We start from the raw sequence: 22,237 nt of genomic DNA on the forward strand, positions 1-22,237 counted from the left end.
CATGTATCAACATTCCTATGGCATCTAGCATAAAAGATTTTTCCAATGGAAAAACAAAAATTTAGAAAAATATCAAAACAAAGACATCATCTTTAAAGTAGAATATCATCAGATAAGGACGAATTTCTTAAGATAACTTGAATATTAAAGCTTACCTACACAACGGTTCTTCTCGTCAGGCGTTGAGTTATGCATTTTCAATGCATCATACAGAAGGATAAAATTGTCAGTACTTCGAGGATATATTGGAATCATTTTTGTTTTAACCTGGATCGGGATCTCAAACGGGTGGTTTGAGTTTCGGAATAATTTTTGACATTCAACCACTAAAAATCCAGAAATCTCGTACCAGTCTCTTTCCTTGATCTTTCCATAGTAACTGTCTAAATAAAGATCTGCATCTATCTTGGCATCAATCCTACCTATAATAGAAACACAATATAGAATTTCATTGATTTATTTATGTTGTATATCTCATTTGATATTTGAAAAAATTACGGCAAAATGGGAAGAGGAAGAAGATTTACCCTTTCGTCTACCAAAATCAAACTTTGATAAAAAGGCTATCCTTGAATAAATTGGAGTGGCCATTCTCTAAGAATTTTCACAGCAACTTTCGGGTTACGTAACGTAGGATTCAGATCTTTTAAGTACATCACCATCCTTTTTTTCTTTTTTTTTGGTGTTGTGTGTATTTAGAAGCAAGGAGAAGTTTCAGTGAGAGGTTCCAAACACTACAATAATTTTTTTGAAGTTCATATAGTAGTCCAAAAAAGATAAGGATTATAAGAATTAGAGTTCTAGATTTGTATGGATTGTATTAAAACCCGTGGTATACACAGGAAAGCTGCATGAGTCTCTGTTCGATAAGAATGAACAATGTTTTTGTTTTTTCAAAAGACTTTATTTTAAATTTTTTATTGGACGGTTGAAACTCTAAATTTCAAATTGAAGGTCTAACTTTGTATTTTTCAACTTGCATGCTAACATCTTTTTATTATCATGCATTGGACTATCGTATCTTTGTTACAATTTTTGTTGAAACTTTATTGAAAACTTAAAAGTCTCTGTCTTTTAAATTTTTTGTAAGTATTTTATATGTAGTTATTTTTATCAAAATATTGTTAAAAGAATAATATTTTGGTTAATTTAACCATAAAAAGATTTCTGTAAATAAATTAAAACTTTGATTTATGTTAAAAAAAATTTAATCCATATATTATTAAAATATAAAATAGTTAAAACCCTCTAAAATCGCTATTAAGCCAAACAAAATGAGGAAGTCAGTCTTCTATTTGCGAGTCCTCTTGCTTAGTCTCCTATAAATCGGTTAGTTCAAACATGAAAAGAAGATTATAAACGGAATTCTATAATGTTTTCATCTAATTTATAGTATGAACAGATAGGATAATCTTACAATTCCATCATCTTCGCAAACTCAGGAACTTGCAAATTGAGTTTTATTTGCGTACAAACTGTAGAAGATATACTTATTTTTCCTGCAAAGTACAGAAACAATTCTTTTAATACCTGATCATCAAAACTGAGCAGGAACTATCATCAAATTTAATGTATACCTTTGAAAACATCAATTAGAGCCCATCGAATAACACAGACCAAGCGATCACCCGGAAAGATTTTAAAGTATCGTAGAATTTTGCAGCCGATGTTTCAAATAATTCACACCTTATTAGGGTTCCACTAAAATTTCAAGAATTTAAACTTTATGTTTAAATATAATTCAAAATTATTATTATGTAATATATATATATATGAGTATATAAATTTACCTGAAATCACGAAGATCAAAAGATATTTTGTGGTTAATTGAGTAATCCTCTGCTCTATTATTTATTTCAAGATTTTCTTCAGTACTTTGCATCTCATCCTCCTCTAAATCTTGGACATATTTATCCTCATTATGATCATCGTTATCACTATTATCTGGCTGGTATTCGCCCTCAACATCAATTTCTTCTTCAGTATCATCCTCTTCTTCATCCATTGTATCATAACAAACATCATCTTCCTCATCACTTCCTTCCTGTATATAATCATCATCGTCCTGATCTCCAACATCACTGTCATCATCAGTTTCTTCAAAGAATGTGCAATCTATTTCTGAGTGATCATGATAAGTAGTGTTTTTTCTTTTTGTCTGGACCAAATCGAGTGCAATACTTAAACAACGCATGGATATTATCACTTTGTGTTACGTCCACATGTTTTTCATGATTCTCCGACAACTTAATTTCATCTTTTTTGTTGTAATTTCCTGAAATTACAGCTGAATTCCCCAACATTGACAACCTCACCGATGAAATCTGTATAAAATTAAAAATAGTTCAAATACAAAGATTTACAAATAATTATTGAAATTAATATCAAAATAACAAAATTATTCCTCACCCACTAAGTAATCTTCACATTGGGTACCATCATTAATGAGTTTGAAATCGACAAAATCATAGAAATCTTCCCCTCCAACAATTGAATTTTCTTTGATTTTGGTATTATACAAAATAACAATTTTGTAATGATGTGTGGTGGCCAAAACGATCATAAACATCTCCACGAAAGGAACATTGGACCTTAATACCATAATAAAACATAGTATTAATAATTATCGCATAATACAATTTTATATGTCAAAACAATATTCTAAAAATCTTATAATTTTAAACTTTCAGGTATAATTGCATATACGCTTTATTTTTAAAATATATAATGAGCTTATGATGATTAGAATAAAGTAAATACCTTAACATCAGATAAAACCATCTCCAAACTTGGACTTTTATCTTCCCACAGACACAAGACTTTCACACGAATTTTCCATTCATATTTTGAAGAGTTCAAACGCGAACCATCATCGAAAAAGCTATACCTAACCATAGTTTGTTATTTTTTTTTGTTTTCTTCTTTCATTTAGGTTGAAATCAAAAGAGTCGAATAGACATATATATATATATATATATATATATATATATATATATATATGTAATTTAATATATATATATATATATATAATTTACATTTTTTTTTGAAAGTGATATTTAAAAATATATGTTTAACAAATCATTTAACTAATTTGTATAGATCTCGAGACATAAATATCTTTACACTTCCCTTTATTTTAGAGATAAATAGTCATCTTTTTAATGTTTATCATTACGGCTTTTAATGCGTATTTTATATTTTCTATTTTTACATTAATCGTGATAATACACCATATTCTATTCTGTTTTAAATATAGAATACTTCTTAAGTTTATCCACCCTACTTTACATAATGTAAAATTGACAACCTTAGATTAACAACCTTAGATTAACAACCTTAGATTATCTTAATCTTCAAAATATTGAACATAAAATTTATCACATTTTAAAAAGTATTAGCTATCAATATGGCATTTCATTAATTTTTTCAGATTTACATAATGATCAAGAACTTTAGTAACCGGTCGATTATATTGTTAATAATTGCATTTCACTATTTTTATTTTTGGTCGACATTATAATGTACGATATTTTTAAAATAATAAAATAATTAAACCTTTAAAATATTTCTATTTCATAAAATATTCATCCATCTAAAACAATATCCAAAACAGCAGTTATAAGATATCATGACATTCATCATACTATTCTCTAAATATCATTCTTATCTTCTCTTCACGCCTGAATATTTGCTACGACACCAATCATTTCTTCTTCCATATGCAATTTATTTACATTAATTTAATAATATTCTTCAAAATATTGAACATAATATTTATCACATTTTTTAAAAATAATAGTTATCAATATAGCATTTCATTGATTTATTTAAATTTACATAATGATCAAGAACCTTAGTATCTGGTCGTTTGTATTGTTAATAATTGTATTTCACGATTTTTATTTTTGGTCGTCATTATAAAAGTACAGTATTTTTAATTAATAAAATAAATAAACTTTGAAAATATTTCTATTTCATAAAATATTCATCCATCTAAAACAATATCCGAAAAACAGCAATTATAAGATCTCATAACATTCATCCTACTATTCTCTAAATTCCGTCCTCCTCCTCTCTTGACGCCAGAATATTTGCTACGACACCAATCATTTCTTCTTCCATATGCAGTCTATTTCAAAATAATAACAATGTCATATATTATATCTAATAGAAATTTAATGAGAATATTTTTTAGGTAATTACCGTGTATTTTAAAGGGAAAGGAAACAACTTAGATTCTTTGCGATTAATAGCTTCTCTGCAGATAATAACAAAAAATAGGGTTAGGATTAAAGAATTACGAATAAACGCTAGTATAATGTTTATATAAAAGTATTAGTATCAGGATGAGTTTTAAACACAAATTGTTTCCGTGTTAATACCAAATTAAGCAATTAGTAACAAACGTTAGAAGATGATTCAAACAAAGAATTATGGTCAAGTATGCTTTTTTAACATAAACTACTACCGAACAATAGCCGAAAGACGTTGTATTGCTGACTCTGCATCTCTAGTCGGTTGATTAATCACACTAAATGATGTTATATACGAGAATAAGAGTAGATAATTTTAAACAATAAAAATATCATTTATTTAAAAATATACCGTAAATGTTGGGATATTATTAGCACCATTCATATTCTTTCTGCAACAATAATCCGTAACTACAAATATTAGTATGATTTTCTGAATTAAATATATAATATTAATTTCTTATAAAATTTAAAACAATACCTGTTTTTCACCATACGATCATTGGTAGTTTCATCTAAATAATGTTTTAATTTAAATCATTAGAAATATTTATAATATTAACAAAAGAATTTTAAATTTAGCAATATACCTTTTAGCAACGATGAAGATGCAGAATTCAAATAAAAAAGTTCGATAGTCCTCGCCACCTCCACCTATTGATTTATATTTATTTATTAGAGCCACAAACACATGAATAAAATTAAATAACGATGATATAATACTTTACTATTAAAATTACCAAACATCTCTCATTAATATTAGCATCTTCAGAAGCTTTCCTACAACTATAAACATGAGCCTTTTTATTTAGCATCATCAAAGTATAAAGAATTAAGTTTTAGGTATACAAAAAATAAATTACCTAGATTTCTTGTGCGGGAACATAGAACTAAGATCACGACCATCTACTAACTCACATGAAACATAAGAATTAGTATAATAGTTTTTACAAAACTTTTAATAAATCAAAAAACCTATACAATATAATATAAGAAGTAAAGAAACCATACACAAAGTTTTGGTAATGCTCGAACTTGCGTTCCAAACAAATACTACAGAAAGAGGATATGAATCATTAGAACACGAACACGAATACGAAGAACCGTATAAAGGATCATCAAGACTATAATACATATATAATTTCAAGAACATGAGAAAAATTAGGGTTTTCTCTTTTTTAAAGATTTCGAATTATGGAGAATGGTTAGGGTTATACCTATTTATATATTAGTTAACAACCTATAATTTTAGGGTTTCGAATAGGTCGGTATATTTTGTTTGGGTTTTATATAAAGCCCATTATTTTAGGTTTTAGCGTTTTTAAATTTATAAAATCACGTTTTGACGATTATATAGATTAGATATTTAAGAAATTTAAACTTTTATAATTTTCTAAATTAATTTGAAGGGTAAAAAAGTCCAGTTTTGAATCTCATTAATGACAAATTAGTAATTTTAAGTCTGAGGATGAATGTGGTGCGTTTCAGCAACCTAAATAGAGAACAAAAGCTTGTCCAAAAAAATTTCAGGGGCATTTTCATTAAGGATAAACGACATAAATTTTTGTGAGATTGGCTGTGAGCTCTTTCGACTTCTCATTTGATATATTAGATGGTATATCTTGATAAGAGTCAATAAGACCTGTTAGGTTCTAATAGGGTTTCACATTAAAACCAACAACAAAAATACTTTCTCATAGGGTTAGGGTTTTGCCTCGTGAAGATGCCAAAATGGAAGAGACAACTGGCGAGGACATGATTAGTGACTTGCTGGAAGATTTGCTTGTGATAGTATTGGGTCTTGTCCCGACAAAAGACACAATGACCACCATGTTTATGTCGAAAAAGGGTCCTCTATTTGGCCGATGGTATACTTACACTTGAGTACAAATAAAACGAGAATGATGATGATAACGACGGAGATGAATATAATAAGATCTTCAAAGTTCAAACCCATGATGTGACATATCCTCTGCTCCTTCCTTTGAGTAGTCCTCTGTATAGTCCTTCTTTCTATCTTTCGTCTCCTCCGCTTTATCCGCAGCTCTTTTAGCTCCTTCATCCACCTCTTATCCTTGGCCTCTTCTGCGTAGTCTTTACTCTTTAGTCTTCTCTTTCATATCATAAGCTTTTTGTCCTTAGCTTTTTCTTTCGTCTCGTAGGCTTTATCAGCTGCTCTACTTGCACCTTCGTTCACTTTTGACTGTTGCTTTTTTCTTTACCGGTTTCTGCATGTTATGCTGATTTTCAAAAAAAATTACAATTCATTAAAAACAAAATAGCAGAGGAAACAGAGTTTTACAGAACCAAGCATTTGAAAGCTCTTTACTTGGATGTGAAAGTTATTTGTAATAAGAATGAAAAAGGAATAGAACTCCATCTTCTATGACTAATTAGAACAGCCATGAGTTAGATATAGAGACAAGACAGGAAACGCTATATTCAAACACTAATTAGAGACTATAAAGTCCCAAATCGAACGAACTAGTAGGAATGAACTTAAACTCGATCGTGGTGGTTAGTGAAATTATAAAGTGCATACTATCTAGATAACTTGATCTTTGTCTACTCTTTACTTTTACATATCAACCTCAAAACGAAACGAGTCTTTCTCTTAAAAACCTTTGAATACCTTTCATAAAAGTTTCAGAAACAGATATTTTCAAACATACAAAAATGAACACTACTTATACGTACCAAAATAACAACGAAACGCAAAAAGGCTTAATGAACTTAGAACCTCTAGCTTGAATTAGTCATCCTCATTACAATTTTCATTATTTTTTTTTTTTGTTGTGATAATCTTTGGCCTTTGAATGGTAAGTGATTCTACCATAGTTTTTGGATTTTGTTTTTCAAAACCCTTTTTTTCTCCATTCAAGATTTTACAATAAATAGATTCCCTAAAAATTAGAAAAAATAGTCTGTAGCTTTTCTTTACAAATATTAACAAAAACAAGAATCCATAGATTTCTTATGTAAATATTTTTATGGTTAACCAAAAGGATTCTTCTCTTTTATCCTATATTCTTATGTAAATATTTTTTAAAAACCAAAAAATCAAAAACAAAAAACTATAATCTAAAATCCATTTAAAAAACTGTCTTCCATTCATGGCCTTTGTCTTCTCTATTGAAAGTTTATACATTATGAACTGAAAATTTCATCACCAGTTTTGATTATTGTTTTCCATTTTATTTTAATACTAGATTCGGACCCGCACATACGTGCGGGGTTGATTTTAAAAACTAAATTTACTAATACATTTATAATTTATTACGTACATGTGGATTATGTTTGTAAACATATTTTTAATAAATGTTATTAACATTCATAATCCAAACTTTTTTTGTATCAGTTTAGTATTTGATTTATTTTTAATTCGGTTTAGACAAAAAAATGATCAAATTTGTTTTTGTTATCAGTAAAAACAATTATATTAAAAAATAGTAACAGAAAGATGGTATGTCTAATTTAGGACATAAAATCCATCATATCCTGTATATGTCTCATAACTATGGTTGATTTTTTTTTTTTTAATCTATTATAGAACATAGTTTAATGTTTTTTCTTTTTCTTTTGAATATTTTTTGACATTTTTGTGTTAGATAAATTGAAAATATGTTACATAATATATTGGAAGCATTAATTTATTTTAATTCTAACATGATCCTGGATTTTGATTTTTGAAATTTTTTAATCTCATCTTATTCCTCCTTCCATCCCGTTTCCGTCCCATTATTCTTTTCTCATTTCCTCAAAATCATGTTCCTACATATTTAGCATACAAACACGTAATAGTTTGATTCAAAACAAAATAAAGTATTTGATGAAGAAAAATAATTTCTTTGAAACATTCAGTTAATAGAATCACACATACATGCCGTGTCAATTAACATTCTTTTATCTCTTGTTTTGTACATGCTTATGCTAGATAAGCTGAAGAAAAAAAAAACATATTTAAAATACTGTTGTTTTACTTTAGTTGTAACATGTTTTCGGATCCGCACATTTATGCATTGATAAAATGATAAGTTATAAGTAGTTTCAAACGTATGTATATCTTAATTCAGTATCCAAGATTTAAACATACTGTATATATGTAATACATATGTTTGAAATCATAATATAAAATCATAAATATTGTTTACAGATATCTCACAATATATAACCAAATTATATTTTTATACATATATACAATTTTGTATTTAATTGCTCGATTTTAATAGATACCGATTTAAATTATTTCTATAAACATTTAGATGATTTTGTATATTAGGTAACATCATAATTTCTTGTTTCCGGATATATCTCAAAATATAAAATCAAATTAAATAAGTTTACATATATACAATTTTGAAATTAATTGCCCAAATTAAACATATACATAAATATCAAAATTATTGTTTCCTTAAATTGTTTACGCAAAACTACTTACCTTTTTTGAATTTTATTGTAGATGCTTGTTTCGATTCTGTTTGGATACGGGAGTATGAATAACAGCTCTGAATTTTATTGTAGATGCTTGTTTCGATTCTGTCCGAACAGAATTAATCCAGGGCATATAGGATCCGTGCATTTTTATTATCAAATTTACTTTAATGTCCCTTTTGTATTGTATGCTTTTTAATTTATTCAGGGTCATTTTATGTCATATATTTCAGGATTTATTTTGCCTTGTAAATAATGCTTCCCTTTTAATAGTATAGATATTTGATTATTGTTGAGCTTTGTTTTGAAAAGATCTGTTTATATATGAGAAAATCCAGCCCATAAGCTTGTATTATAAATAGGACCTTTTTTTTTGGTATTATAAACTTAACTTATTTGTTTTAATTGTGATTAAGTATTAATCGAATTGAGATTAGGTCACCAATTCTCACCCAGATAAAGTGGTGTTGACTCAGCATGATTTAAGAGTCTCACCAGGGTTCGAGTAGCCATATTGGTACCCCGTGAGAGAAGGATACTTCTCACGTCCTTCCTGGTGAGAGAATGTCTCTCGTGGAAAGACGAAAGGACTGTAAGATGACAGATTATGTAAGATGTCCATCTGGTCCGGCAGAGTGGAGTTTAAACGTAAGCTCCATCTGGTTCCCCGTGATCTCCCCTGAAGCGGAGATCAACGGATGCCGGGTTTCTGTCTGTCACAGAGAATCATGCCTTTGGTGATAGCGATTTGAGGTAATCTAAATTACCTCTTTTTCTTTTTTCTTTAAATGATAAGATTATCCTTGTGTTGATTTCGACGCCGATACCTTCTCCTAGGCCATAAGACAATATTGAAGAGACAATTGGTGATCCTTGTTTCATGAACTTTGTTTCGATTTATCGTTTGATTCATTTCTATTTGATAATTCGTGGTTTATCAAATGTCATACTTAGACTTGAGTACAATGACAGCAAGAATGATGATGCGGATGGAAAGAGCGTTTGGTGGTTTCTTGACAAATCAATCCAAGTGACTATAGTGTTACTTTCTCAACTTCAAGTTCTTTCTCAATTCTCTAAGGGAATGTAAAACTAAGTCACTAACAAGTCGTCAATGGTTGTGGTTCGTCAGGTAAGATATCCAAATTATGTAAGCCTCACCGCAACACACTTCTTAACTTAAGCCGCTTTAGAACTTGATTCTTGAGTACTACTCTTTACTTCTACATTGATTCAAAGCGATAAGAGAGTCTCTTTTAAAAGTAAAACGTTTTAATACCTTCTACCCAAGTTTCTGAAACAGAGCTTATTGAACACGAAAAGATGAGCACTACTTATAAGTTATAATAAAACATAAGGCACAACGTGATCAGTGAATTTAGAACTTCTTGAAATCATCATCCTTATTCCGATTTTCATTCGCCTTTTTAGACAGATCCTCCAAGCCCTTATCAACATCATCCCGAGCCCTATCCGCCTCCTCACCGGACCCAACCACCGCCTCTGTCACCTTCTGAGCCGTGCTCTTCGCCGTCTCCCACACATCTTTTACAGTCTCCTTAGTCTTCTCCCCAATATCTTGAGCCTTTTCCTTTAACCCATGTGCCATATCATCTGCTCTCTCCTTTGAGTCCTCTGCATAGTCCTTCGCCCTCTCTTTAGTCTCGTAGGCTTTATCAGATGCTTTGCTCGCTCCTTCGTTCACCTTATCCTTGGCCTCTTCTGCGTAATCTTTAGTATTCTCTTTCACATCATAGGCTTTTTCCTTAGCTTTCTCTTTTGTCTCGTAGGTTTTATCAGCTGCTCGACTCGCTCCTTCATTCACTCTATCCCTAGCCTCTTCAGCGTAATCTTTAGTCTTCTCTTTCATATCATAGGCTTTGTCCTTAGCTTTCTCCTTCGTCTCGTAGGCTTTATCAGCTGCTCTGCTCGCTCCTTCATTCACCCTATCCCTAGCCTCTTCCGCATAATCTTTAGTCTTCTCTTTCGCATCATAGGCCTTGTCCTTAGCTTTCTCTTTCGTCTCGTAGGCTTTATCAGCTGCTCTGCTCGCACCTTCGTTCACTTTATCTTTCGTTTGTTCTGCATAATCTCTCGTCTTACCGTTCGTATCGTACGCTTTACCCTTAGCTTTTTCTTTACCCCCTTCAGAGTATTCTCCTGATTCTTCTCTCCATTTCTTCGACTCATAAGCCAAATCAGCCCTCGAGTCTCTCGATTTCTCTACCGGATCATATCTCCCCTAAAAAGCCAAAAAAAGCATTGATCAGTCCTATAACTTCATAACTTCACCTGATTTCTTGTCAACCACGTTAACCTAATTATATCAACTTCTTTAATCAATAAGCTCACTTAGGATTTAGGAATGAACTAGTTAATTACACACGCTTATAAACCGGTTTATTTATTAATTACCTGAGAATGGTTAACCGACGAGGCGAAAAAGACACGAGATGTTTTGCAACCAATCACCACCGCAAGAGTTCTCGGAGCTCGGCTTATAGGGAAAGCCTTCGAGAGACCAAAAAAAGCAGTTCTAGTTAGTTGCATAGCCGCCATGTCCATCAATCAAAGACACAATCTCTTCTTCTTCGTAATTTAGCTTTTTAAAATGCTTTTGTCTAACTTTTTTCAATATGTATTCTTTTCTTAACACTATCTTATGTTGCGAACTTATAGAAACCATTTAGGACAGCTGGTGATACGAATTTGACACGTGTTGGTGTCGTGACACGTGTTTAGCAATGGTAGCTTAGCTATGGTGCGTTATCGAACAATTGCGGTGTATCTGTATGGATAATGGACCGTTGGATTAGTGATTCTTTTTAGTTTCTATACGTTTATTTTGACTTTTGAGTATAAAACGCGAATTGACGTTTATTAAACGTTCGAGATTTCATAAAAAAAAAAAAAAGCATTCATGTTATATTCACTACAAAAAAATAATTTTATTAAGACGAAATATTTAGTCACAATACAAAGTATTTAGTCACAATATAAATATTGTTACGTATTTGTGACGATTTTTAAATAGTTGTAATACAATGGTCACAAATTTTTATTTGTAACAAAAACGTCACAAGAGTTGCAACGAATATATTAGTAACCATTTTGTCATCAATAACTACGACACCAAAAAGTAACAAAACTGTCTTAATTACAGACTAACAAAACGTCTTTAAATCGTCACAATTTGTGTTTAAAATAACGTTTTAATTATGTATCTTATTGTTACGAAACTATAGTCTCAAATGGTCACAAATGATAATTAGAAATTTGTCGCAAAATTTTAACAAATACTCAAAAATCATGATATTTTGTGACTATCATAATGTCCAATTTTATCATTAGAAGTTATTTTCAAATGGTGTTATTAATAAAAATTCATTGCATATGATAAAATTTATAACTAAAAAATCAATCTCAAAACAATATTATTTTTTAAATTTATGATCATACAAATTTTTATAATCATAAACATTAGATATACATTATAAGCTATCTTTATTCTTAAAAAAAAATAAATCACAAATTCGTCCAGATGAACATATTCGATGATAACTTCCATGTTATAACTCCTATGGAAACGATTTCAGGCTTTCTGGAAAGGTAAGATTCAGATCTTTCCAACGGTTGGTAGATCAGCTTCTGGTTCAATTTGTAGCAGTGGAAAACGATTTCACAAGATGACTGATGTTAATTCGCGGATCTGCGCAGAATAGGTTTGAGAAAACATGTATAACTTTTAATCTACCAAAGGGGTTAAAAAATCCTTTGGGGAAAACTTACATCTATGGGTTGGGAAATTGCTCACCAAAATTCGTCCATAAAAGAGTCCGTTTATCCCTTATTTTCCACCATCTCCTAGAGCATGTAAAATCTGTCATTAATCTCAATTGTGGCTCCTTGTTCTCTTTCTCTCAAATGGTTCACTCTCTCTCTCTCTCTAGGTTATGGAGGCACGAAATTATAAAGAATAAGGGGGGGGGGGGGGGGGTTATTGGTTTAGGATTTAGAAAGAATTTGAATGATTTTAAAAGTTATGTAAAATATGTTGTTATTCAATCAAGACTTTTTAAAACTCTTTAAAAATTTGGTGTTATTGGTTGTGGATTTGTAAAAAGTTATCTAAAATCTTGATAAATCTAGTGTTATTGGATTAAGAGTCTTATAAAGTCATTAAAAGTTTTATGTTATTCAATTAAAACAAAAGAATCATGGATTGTTAATGAATTCAAATTTTGTGTTATTGGTTTAGGATTTTATAACATTTCCTTCATAACAAAAGTCATGAAAACTCTTTCATCAAATAGAAAGATTTTGAAAGATTTTATGAAATATTTTACAAGATTAGGAAACACAAATCAGCAAGATTTAAAATAACTTCCTAAACAATCTCTTATAGAATCCTTCATTTTTACTTTCTAATTTTCTATGATTTAAAAAATCAGCAAGATTTTTAAAAACACAAAGTCATTAAAACTCTTTCTAAATCCTAAATGACATAACAATTCATACTATTTTATGACTAATGTTTACTCATTTTTATGTCACAAACTGTGACTTGCATATCTTTTATAAGTTCATAACTAATTTGCAATAACATATTGGTCACAATGTAGTCATAAGAGTGACGATTAATATTATCGTAGCATATTCGTCACTAATTGTGACAAACTTTTGTTACTGAGTTTTTTCGTCATAATATAGTGACGAAAATACTATGAATTTGTTACAAATAAACTTAGTCATAATATCGTATTTAAAGTGTCACAAATTTGTGACGGAAATTTTTTATTTCAAAAATACGTCTCAATAAACTTATTTTCTTGTAGTGATTGTACTATCTTTATTTTATAATATAGGATGTTTAGAAAAGTTTTTTTTTTCATAATATAAGATGTTTTTAAGTTTTTATGTAACTTGTAAATTAGTTTAATATTTTATATTATACAGTTTTGTTTGTATTAGTTAACCTTTTTTAAAGTAGTCATTTTTTAATTTGCGTGTTTTATTCAAAACATCTTATATTTTAAAACGGGAGAATATTATTTTTTTTCCATCCATCACCAATATTTTATATAAACTATTAATTAGAAAAAAAATAAAGTGTGACAATTTTTTCTTTGTTTACATAAATGCGGGGCGTTTAAAGTCACCCAAAAATTTCACCATTCAACGCAATACTCACTTGATATTCCTCATCATCTAGAGTGTCCCTCCACCACCAATGTTTTACAAATAATCACCATTGACTCATCAAATCAAATGGCTTCTATTTTTCTATCCAATGCACCTTTCTTTAATTTAATTACGACAATGTAAAATATGCAAAGTTTGCGAAAAAGAATACCGTAAATAGCTTACTTTTTATCTATAAAAAGCAGATTAATTATACTAAATTAATAGTAATACACAATATAATATTTATGCATATGTCATAAATATTTACACGATCACATATATTTATTTTAAAAAAATTTTAAATGCGGATTTGGATTTTGTATTGAGTGAATTTGATTACATACTATTTATAAACATTTTACAAATTTAGCTGTCATGACGAGAGTTATATTCATTACTAGTTTTGGCTTTCCCGGGTTAACCTACATTTTTTCTACAATTAGAAAATAAAGTTATAAAACTTGGCGACTGATTTTTGTTTTTTACTGAAAACTCTATGTTTTTTTAATTAGGTTTATAAAGAAATTTTCTATTATAGGGTATTACTATGTATAGAAACTATTTCTATCAATTATGATGCATGTACATGATTATGTGACATATCTGAATATATTACAAAGGAACAGAACAATTTTGATATCTAAGTTAACAGAAATTGATATTCCACATAAAGCTAACTCAAATAACAAACCAAACTAGATTAAGACCGTGCTAAAGCACGGGTTGAAATTCATTTTATTTATACTGTAATTTTATATAAAATATAATTTTTGTGATTGTTTTTAAAAAGTTTTTTTAGATAAAACATTATGCAATAAAATCATATGCTAAATATGATAGCTTGAAAAATGACACATATTTTGTAAGTTTTATATTGTTAATGATTCTAGATAAGTACCCGTGCTATAACACTGGTTAAATTTTATTTTATACAAATTTTGTATATTTTATATTTTAAAATAAAATTTTAATATATTGTATTAGTTTATGTATGTGAAGTTATTTCAACAATGTATATTCTACATCATGACTTGAATGTCATTATAAGACATAATTTTGTAGATTTGATTTTGATAAAGCGAGTTATTATATTATGAGTAATTTCATATATTGCTATACTTTTTGTTTTAATATATTTGGTTTCTTGGAATTCTTTCATATTATAGTGACATATTATTGACATTGCTATAACAAATCAATTTAGCGAGTTTATAGTTTCTAACTTGTATTTCAAGTTTCAATATTTTAAAAATATTTCAAAATAAATTATTTAAAGTTTATTATATTATAAAAATTATAAAATTCAATAAAAAATATAAAATTGAATTTAAATATTCAAATTTTGACCCGTTACTCAGTACAATTTTTAATTCAATAGATATTATTTTTAAAGAATAATATTACTAAAACTTGAATATTTTATAGATTGAAAAAATTATATTTGGTTTTAAAAATTCAACTTATGGTATATCCGGAAATAAAAATATTTTTTAATTATAATAAATAATATGATAATTTATTTGTTCTACAAAATAGACTCATATATAAAAATGAGAGGTGAAGTATAATGATAATTAACAAATTAATCTATTAAGTTAGATATCAAAATATTTTATTTGATGAATAATTTAATAAAGGAAATTAATATGGTAAGTTAGATGATATCAAATGATTCTTTAGAATATTTTCTTTAAGATTTTTGGAAACAACGTGTTCTAGTAATAAAATTTTCTGAAAATAAATTAAGGTTGCACCCACTATTTAATTTGTAACTAATTAATATATCAATTAATCTATAATCTATCTGTAACTAACTTATTTAAATTATATAGTCTACAAAACAATGTTGTGTACTTCCGTTTTATTATAAAGGAGATTAACCTTTTTGAAGGTAATAATACATATGAATGATTCGGATAATAGTTTAAGGTCTTGGCAAAATTAAGATTATAGAGAATTACAAATCTACATATTTAGTTTAATAGATTTCCTAATACTATTAAATCTAAAACATGTAAACTACTCCCTCTGGTTTTTTTTACTTGTCATTCTAGAGTAAAAGTTTTGTTTTCCAATACTTGTCATTTTAGATTTACAATGCATATATTTGGTAAAAATACCAATTATATCCCCACTATTTTAATGCTTTGACCAATAAGAAAATTAGAAAATATATTAAAGAAGGGGTAAAATAGAAAATTGAGTTGTTTTATTAATCTGCGTGAAAAAACCTTAAACGACAAGTAATTTAAAACGGAGGGAGTAACAATGTCGTGTTCATTATATTTTTTTAAAGAAATAAAAATATAATCCAACCAAATTAAAAACCAATAAAAAAGACTTCAAAATCAGGAATCTGGAGCAAACACAATTGAAAAACTAAGACATTTTAATTCAAAGAACTATTTTGTTTTCATAAGGATATACTTCACTCCAGCTTAGTTTTATTTTTTGAGAATTTTAATTGAGCTTATCTTTTTATTTTATTTTTGAGATTTCCATATCATTAGCTTACCGATCTTGTAGATCACCAAGAGGTTTGCTCTACACAAACACAAACAAATTTTGATGAGAATATACTTCACTCCAGCTTGATAAATCTGCACACAATACATAAAAATGATTAAAAATATTACACTCTTTTTAAAGATAAAGAATATCTTGTAGTAGAAAATAAATCTTCAAAAATAAATTCTCACTAATATATATTATGGGAAAACAGAACATACGGTAGAAGATAAAGCCCTAGATGATAAGGCCCAAGCTCAAACCTATCAACATCAAAGTTTGATTAGCGATGAGACAAAGTCTCAGCGGTCAAAACAGAGCAGCAAAGGTCGTACGGAGAAGGATGTTGTCTTCTCCCATCCAAACAGATTTGAGCTTATGGAATTCTCTTCACTCATCTAATACACTGTCCTTCATAATTAGTGTAATATACATGTCCTTCCTTCAGCTTCCTTTAATGTTTCTTCAATAGCTTTCTTATTTTTGTAACATGTCTGCTTCTTAATGATTCACTTTTGTATATCATTGTACAAACCTGCTTTATAAAAACCCATATTTTTTAATAAGTTATGAAGGATAGATAACAAAAGGCGCTAGACCAAAAACAAAAAGATTCATTGTGGAAAAATCAGTGGAAGTTTAATTATAAAAATGAAGAATTTGTGTTAAGACTTAAAAGACTAAGACCTTCCCCATCGGTGCGTTCATAGGGGAGTTCTTAGTGTTTTGTTGAAAAAAAATAAATCAGAACAAAAGAAAAAATGTAAGATCTCCTCTTATATAGTATACACGATTGTGGGTTAAGAGACGCTAAGTGTCAGCTATCTCTTAGGCGAACAGAAAATATAAAACGAAAAAAAAAATTGGAAATATTGATTTTATTATTTTTCCTCTCTCTCTCTCTCTCTCTCTCTCTCTCTCTCTCTCTCTCTCTCTCTCTCTCTCTCTCTCGCGATTGAATCTCCGAAACGAGAAAACGATTTGGAATCAGAAGCTTCAAGGTTTGGAATCAAAAGACCAGGAATAGTTTGGATTCAGTTGGGAATGGAGAGAAGGTGATTCGATGGGAATGAAGAGAAGATGATTAGTAGACAAGGCGATTTGGAAGCTAATCGCGAAAGAAAGAATCGAGTTTCAGTCGAATAAATTGGAAGCATCGATTGTATGCATTGGGAGTGGAAGAATTGTCCCACCGCATGGAAAGGTAAATACACCTGCGGATCCGGAAAGCCCACAATCATTTTGGAGGCGGTGGCTTTGTATGATCTCTGGATCTGGCATGCTTTCTTTGGACAACCAGGTACATTAAATGATATCAATATTCTTGAGCGATCTCCAGTCTTTGATGATATTATGCATGGTCGAGCTCCTAAAGTTAAATACAGTGTTAACAAACATGAGTATAAATTGGCTTACTATCTGATGGATGGTATTTATCCAAAATGGGCTACTTTTATCCAATCTATTCCACTTCCACAAACTCCAAAAGCCTCTTTATTTGCGAGACAACAAGAAGCTGTGCGTAAAGATGTAGAGCGTGCTTTTGGAGTTTTGCAGGCTCGATTTGCCATAGTCAAAAACCCGGCTCTTATTTGGGATAAGGTAAAAATTGGGAAAATAATGAGAGTGTGTATCATACTGCACAATATGATAGTAGAGGACGAACGAGATGGATACACTCTGTTTGATGAAACTGAATTCGCACAAATGGAGTCAAATAGAGCTTCAGAAGTTGACTACACGCTTCCAACACCTGGGCCTTCATGTGTCGCTACTATGCTCAAGCTTCGAATGGATGTTTGTGATCGAGAAAAACATAAAAGCTTGCAAGATGATTTGGTTGAGAATATTTGGGCAAAATTTGGAGCAAATCAGTATTAAAATTAATCTTTTTCTCCATTTATGAATTGCACTTCTATTGTAATATGTATTAATGTTTTTATTATGTTTTGTATGTTTGAAAATTTAATTAAAATGCAATATTATGTTTCTCCATTTATACCACTTCTATTATATTTAAAATTTTTAAATATAAAAAAATAATATTTTTAAAAATAAGAGATCCAAAATTAAAACCTACCATTGGAGGAGAAAATTTTAACTAAAAGATCATGAATTCTTATATTCAAAACAATACACAATTAATTCATATAATAATTAAATAGTGTATAACAACCCCATTATAACATACCATCGATAATCTTGCTCTAACAATAATAAAATACAGAGAAGTTTAAGCCTTTAAGGCATTCTGAAACCTAAGAATAACTCAAGCCATTATTTTATTAAGGAAAAATTTTTATTAGCGAGAAATGATGAATACTATTAGTTAATAGAGAAATCCAGTTTCCAACAACAGGAAAACTAAACTGTTAAAATTCATCATGAAAGACTCAAAATTAACATTGATATGCTTTCCCATTGATTTGCTTACCAATATAACGGCCGTCAACTAAATCTAGAAAACAATTACTCCTTCCATTTATTTTTATTTGTCATTCTAGAATTAATTTTTTGTTTTCTATTAGTTGTCGTGTTGTATTTACGATGCAACTTTAAGGATCAAATTTTCAGTTTTACCCATAACTTTTAGTTTATTAATTATTTATCAAATGAAATAGTGTATTAATGAATAGTAAAATAGAAATTTTTTTTTTAATATTTGTGAAATTGTCTAAAATGATAAGTAATATAAAATAGAGGAAGTACAAAATATTTGTCCCATAACACAGATATTAGGTAAGGAAAATCTATAAACGTTAATAATTGGTGAGCTAATTACAATGCAATTCACAAAACAATGAATGAAAAAAGTGAGATAAAAATGACTCAAAAAGAATAAGTGTCAGAAAATATGGTGAAGTTATTGTGAATTAAATAGTAGATGAAACAGTTTGAACTTCAATCGTTAGTTAGATGGTCATGCTAATATGCTATTGCTAGTGAACGTGTCAACGTGGTGATCCGTGATCGTGTAGCAAATTTAGGAAACTATGATATTGAACAAATAGAAACTACCTTATTTTTAGAAACAAACAGAAACCGCCTTTGCATCCTATAGTTTTTTTTTTTTGGAAAAACGGAAAAATTGATTTTGGCATATTATATTTTCTTTAATATGCCGTGGCAGGAAAACAATCTTTTGTAACTTGTGCTAAGGGCATTTCCATTGGTAAGTTATTATTTTGAGCCTCTTAAATTTTTTTAAGACTAAACTGTGTACTTTTTAAAAATAAGAACTTTTAGAAGGTTAATTAAAACTATCCTCTCCAATGGTAAAACTTTTATTGGGGTTTTTATTTTTGAAGAAATATCAATTTCAAAATAAAAATGTTGCAAGTACAGACTCTGGAAATCAGAAGACCAGTACGACCACAATGGAGAGGAGGACCGAGGTCATCAGCTTTTCCTCGAGTCAATTGTTGAATTTGGCATCTTTCCCCTTCTTGTTAACACCATCGTCATTGTAACTATTGAAAAGCTCGCTCCTAACCTTTGTAATCTTCACAAACACTTTTGTGGCCTTAACGATTGTGTTGTCAAATAGCCACTTTATGAAATCCATTGCTGCTTTATTCTCCCCAGGAGTGTCATCTGAACTCTCATCTGTTTTTACGAAAAATAGAAAGATAAGACTAGGCAATGAGTTCCCTAATGAAAAGTCTGTTTATGCTTCCTCGGAAATCTACACTAGAAGTAACAAACATAGAAAACCACCTCACAAACTTATGATGTACAGATACAGGGGAGTGTAGGCAAGCAGAACGAATCAGAACCTCCACTATATAACATCCAAACTCCTATGCATAATACTAAATTCATATCCAGCAGCCATAGAACATATGCAGACTACAAAATCAGAAAGGCATAAACAGATAAGGGGAAGGTAAATTGATCACATAACTAAAACAGAAAAGACAAAAAAAAAAACACGATTGAAGGAGATGAACGTTCACCTTCCACGCTGATCAACAAGAAACCAGGTTTTCATGTAAGCATAAACCCATGGAAACTGATAACTTTAAGCAGTGAAAAGGCTCTACAAGCAGCTGAGAAAGCAAAGGAAAGACTGAGAAAACTGAAACCAGTTACCGAGACTGAAGAAGATTCACTTATGCCACTTCCATTAGAGACCAAATTTGGACTTTTGTTAGATCCAGACAACAATACTAACACCGTGTTACCACCATCAACAAGTGCAGCAGTAAAGCTTCAGGTTTCACCAGGAAAATATTAACATACCTTTATTGAAGCGAAGTAATTCATATAAAGAGAATCAACAATCACAAGCATATGTGATTAGCAGAAATGATAACAAAAAGGAAACGTATACCAAATGAGATTTCTGAAGTTAATCACAAAGAGGGAGAACAAAACTTTGCACAGACTTATAAAATACAAACATGATCGAAACAAGAACGAAGAATCCTCAAGCCAATGAACCGTAATAGATCGCTTCGATATTTTCTTCACAGAATCTCTCTCTTCTTCTTCTTCACTTGGCCGATCTCTTCGAGCAAAGTCAGAAGAACTTGCCATCGTGAGAGAGATGAGATCGGACAAAAAAAAAAAAGTTCCACACGGTATCGCCGTATTCTCTCCACAGCCCGTTTCAGTTTCTTCCAAATCATCAAAAGGGTTTCATCCCAAACCCGAATTTTTGAAATTCCCATCTCTCAAAACCCTAATTTAGATAGTGAATCGGTAGCTACCACTCATAGGGAGACTCTAGAGAAGTCAGGTGTAATATTCTGTTCCATGTCGGAAGCTATTAGGGAGTATCCGGATTTGATTAAGAAGTATTTAGGAAGAGTTGTGCCTAGTGATGATAATTACTACGCGGCTTTGAACTCCGCTGTCTTCAGCGATGGGTCGTTCTGTTATGTACCGAAAAACACAAGATGTCCGATGCCTGTTTCGACTTATTTCCGGATCAACGCGACGGGACTGGTCAGTTCGAAAGAACTTTGATTGTTGCTGCAGAAGGGAGTTTCGTTGAGTATCTAGAAGGCTGCACTGCTCCTTCTTACGACACGAATCAGCTTCACGCTGCTGTGGTTGAGCTCTATTGTGGGGAAGGAGCTGAGATTAAGTACTCAACAGTGCAGAATTGGTATGCAGGTGATGATCAAGGTAAAGGTGGGATTTACAATTTGTGACAAAGCGCGGTCTTTGCGCGGGAGATGGTTCCAAGATCTCATGGACTCAGGTTGAGAAAGGGTCGGCAATAACGTGGAAGTACCCGAGCGTGGTTTTAGAAGGTGATGGTTCCGTTGGCGAGTTTTACTCCGTGGCATTGACTAATAACTATCAGCAAGCTGATACAGGTTCCAAGATGATTCACAAAGGAAAGAATACCAAAAGTAGAATTATTTCAAAGGGAATCTCGGCAGGACATTCAAGAAACTGTTACCGCGGTCTTGTTCAGGTTCAATCCAGAGCTGAGAATGCTAAAAATACTTCGACTTGTGACTCAATGCTTATAGGTGACAATGCAGCCGCTAATACCTATCCATACATTCAGGTAAATTTGCCTATCATCTCATATTTATTAGTATAAGATTATATAATAAAGCTGTACATGTTTTAATTTGTGGTGGGATTATGAAACAATAACAGGTAAAGAATCCATCGGCGAGAGTAGAGCACGAAGCGAGTACCTCAAAGATTGGAGAAGACCAGCTTTTCTTTTCGAGCAGAGAGGAATCGATCAAGAGAGAGCATTAGCGGCAATGATCTCTGGATTCTGCAAAGATGTTTTCAACAAGTTGCCTGACGAGTTTGGAGCCGAGGTTAACCACCTTATGAGCATTAAGCTTGAAAGATCAGTGGGCTGAACAAAACTCACAATTACAGAGAAG

General features: G+C 30.4%; 1 protein-coding gene and 1 pseudogene across 1 annotated transcript; one reads left to right on the plus strand and one right to left on the minus strand.

Moving 5' to 3' along the window:
* Positions 1-9,938: 9,938 nt before the first annotated feature.
* Positions 9,939-11,335, minus strand: LOC104771590 (uncharacterized). The gene is made up of 2 exons (XM_010496140.3): positions 11,100-11,335; positions 9,939-10,926 (listed from the first exon to the last, which is right to left on the minus strand). The coding sequence occupies exons 1-2, from the start codon at positions 11,247-11,249 to the stop codon at positions 10,063-10,065; spliced, it is 1,014 nt and encodes a 337-aa protein (XP_010494442.1). The 5' UTR covers positions 11,250-11,335; the 3' UTR covers positions 9,939-10,062.
* Positions 11,336-18,023: 6,688 nt separating this feature from the next.
* On the plus strand, positions 18,024-22,219 carry LOC104771591 (iron-sulfur cluster assembly SufBD family protein ABCI8, chloroplastic-like; annotated as a pseudogene).
* The last annotated feature ends 18 nt before the right edge of the window (positions 22,220-22,237 follow it).

This window comes from Camelina sativa, chromosome 20 (assembly GCF_030686135.1).
Source record: "Camelina sativa cultivar CO46 ecotype springtype chromosome 20, ASM3068613v1".
In the NCBI taxonomy this organism is placed as follows: domain Eukaryota; kingdom Viridiplantae; phylum Streptophyta; class Magnoliopsida; order Brassicales; family Brassicaceae; genus Camelina; species Camelina sativa.

What these genes read in the sequence shown, in the direction of transcription:
- LOC104771590 (XM_010496140.3), bottom strand. Translation starts at nt 11,249, where the DNA reads ATGGACATGGCGGCTATGCAACTAACTAGAACTGCTTTTTTTGGTCTC. An exon ending in CGTCGGTTAACCATTCTCAG is followed by an intron (nt 10,927 to 11,099) that starts GTAATTAATAAA and finishes TTGGCTTTTTAG; the next exon opens with GGGAGATATGATCCGGTAGA.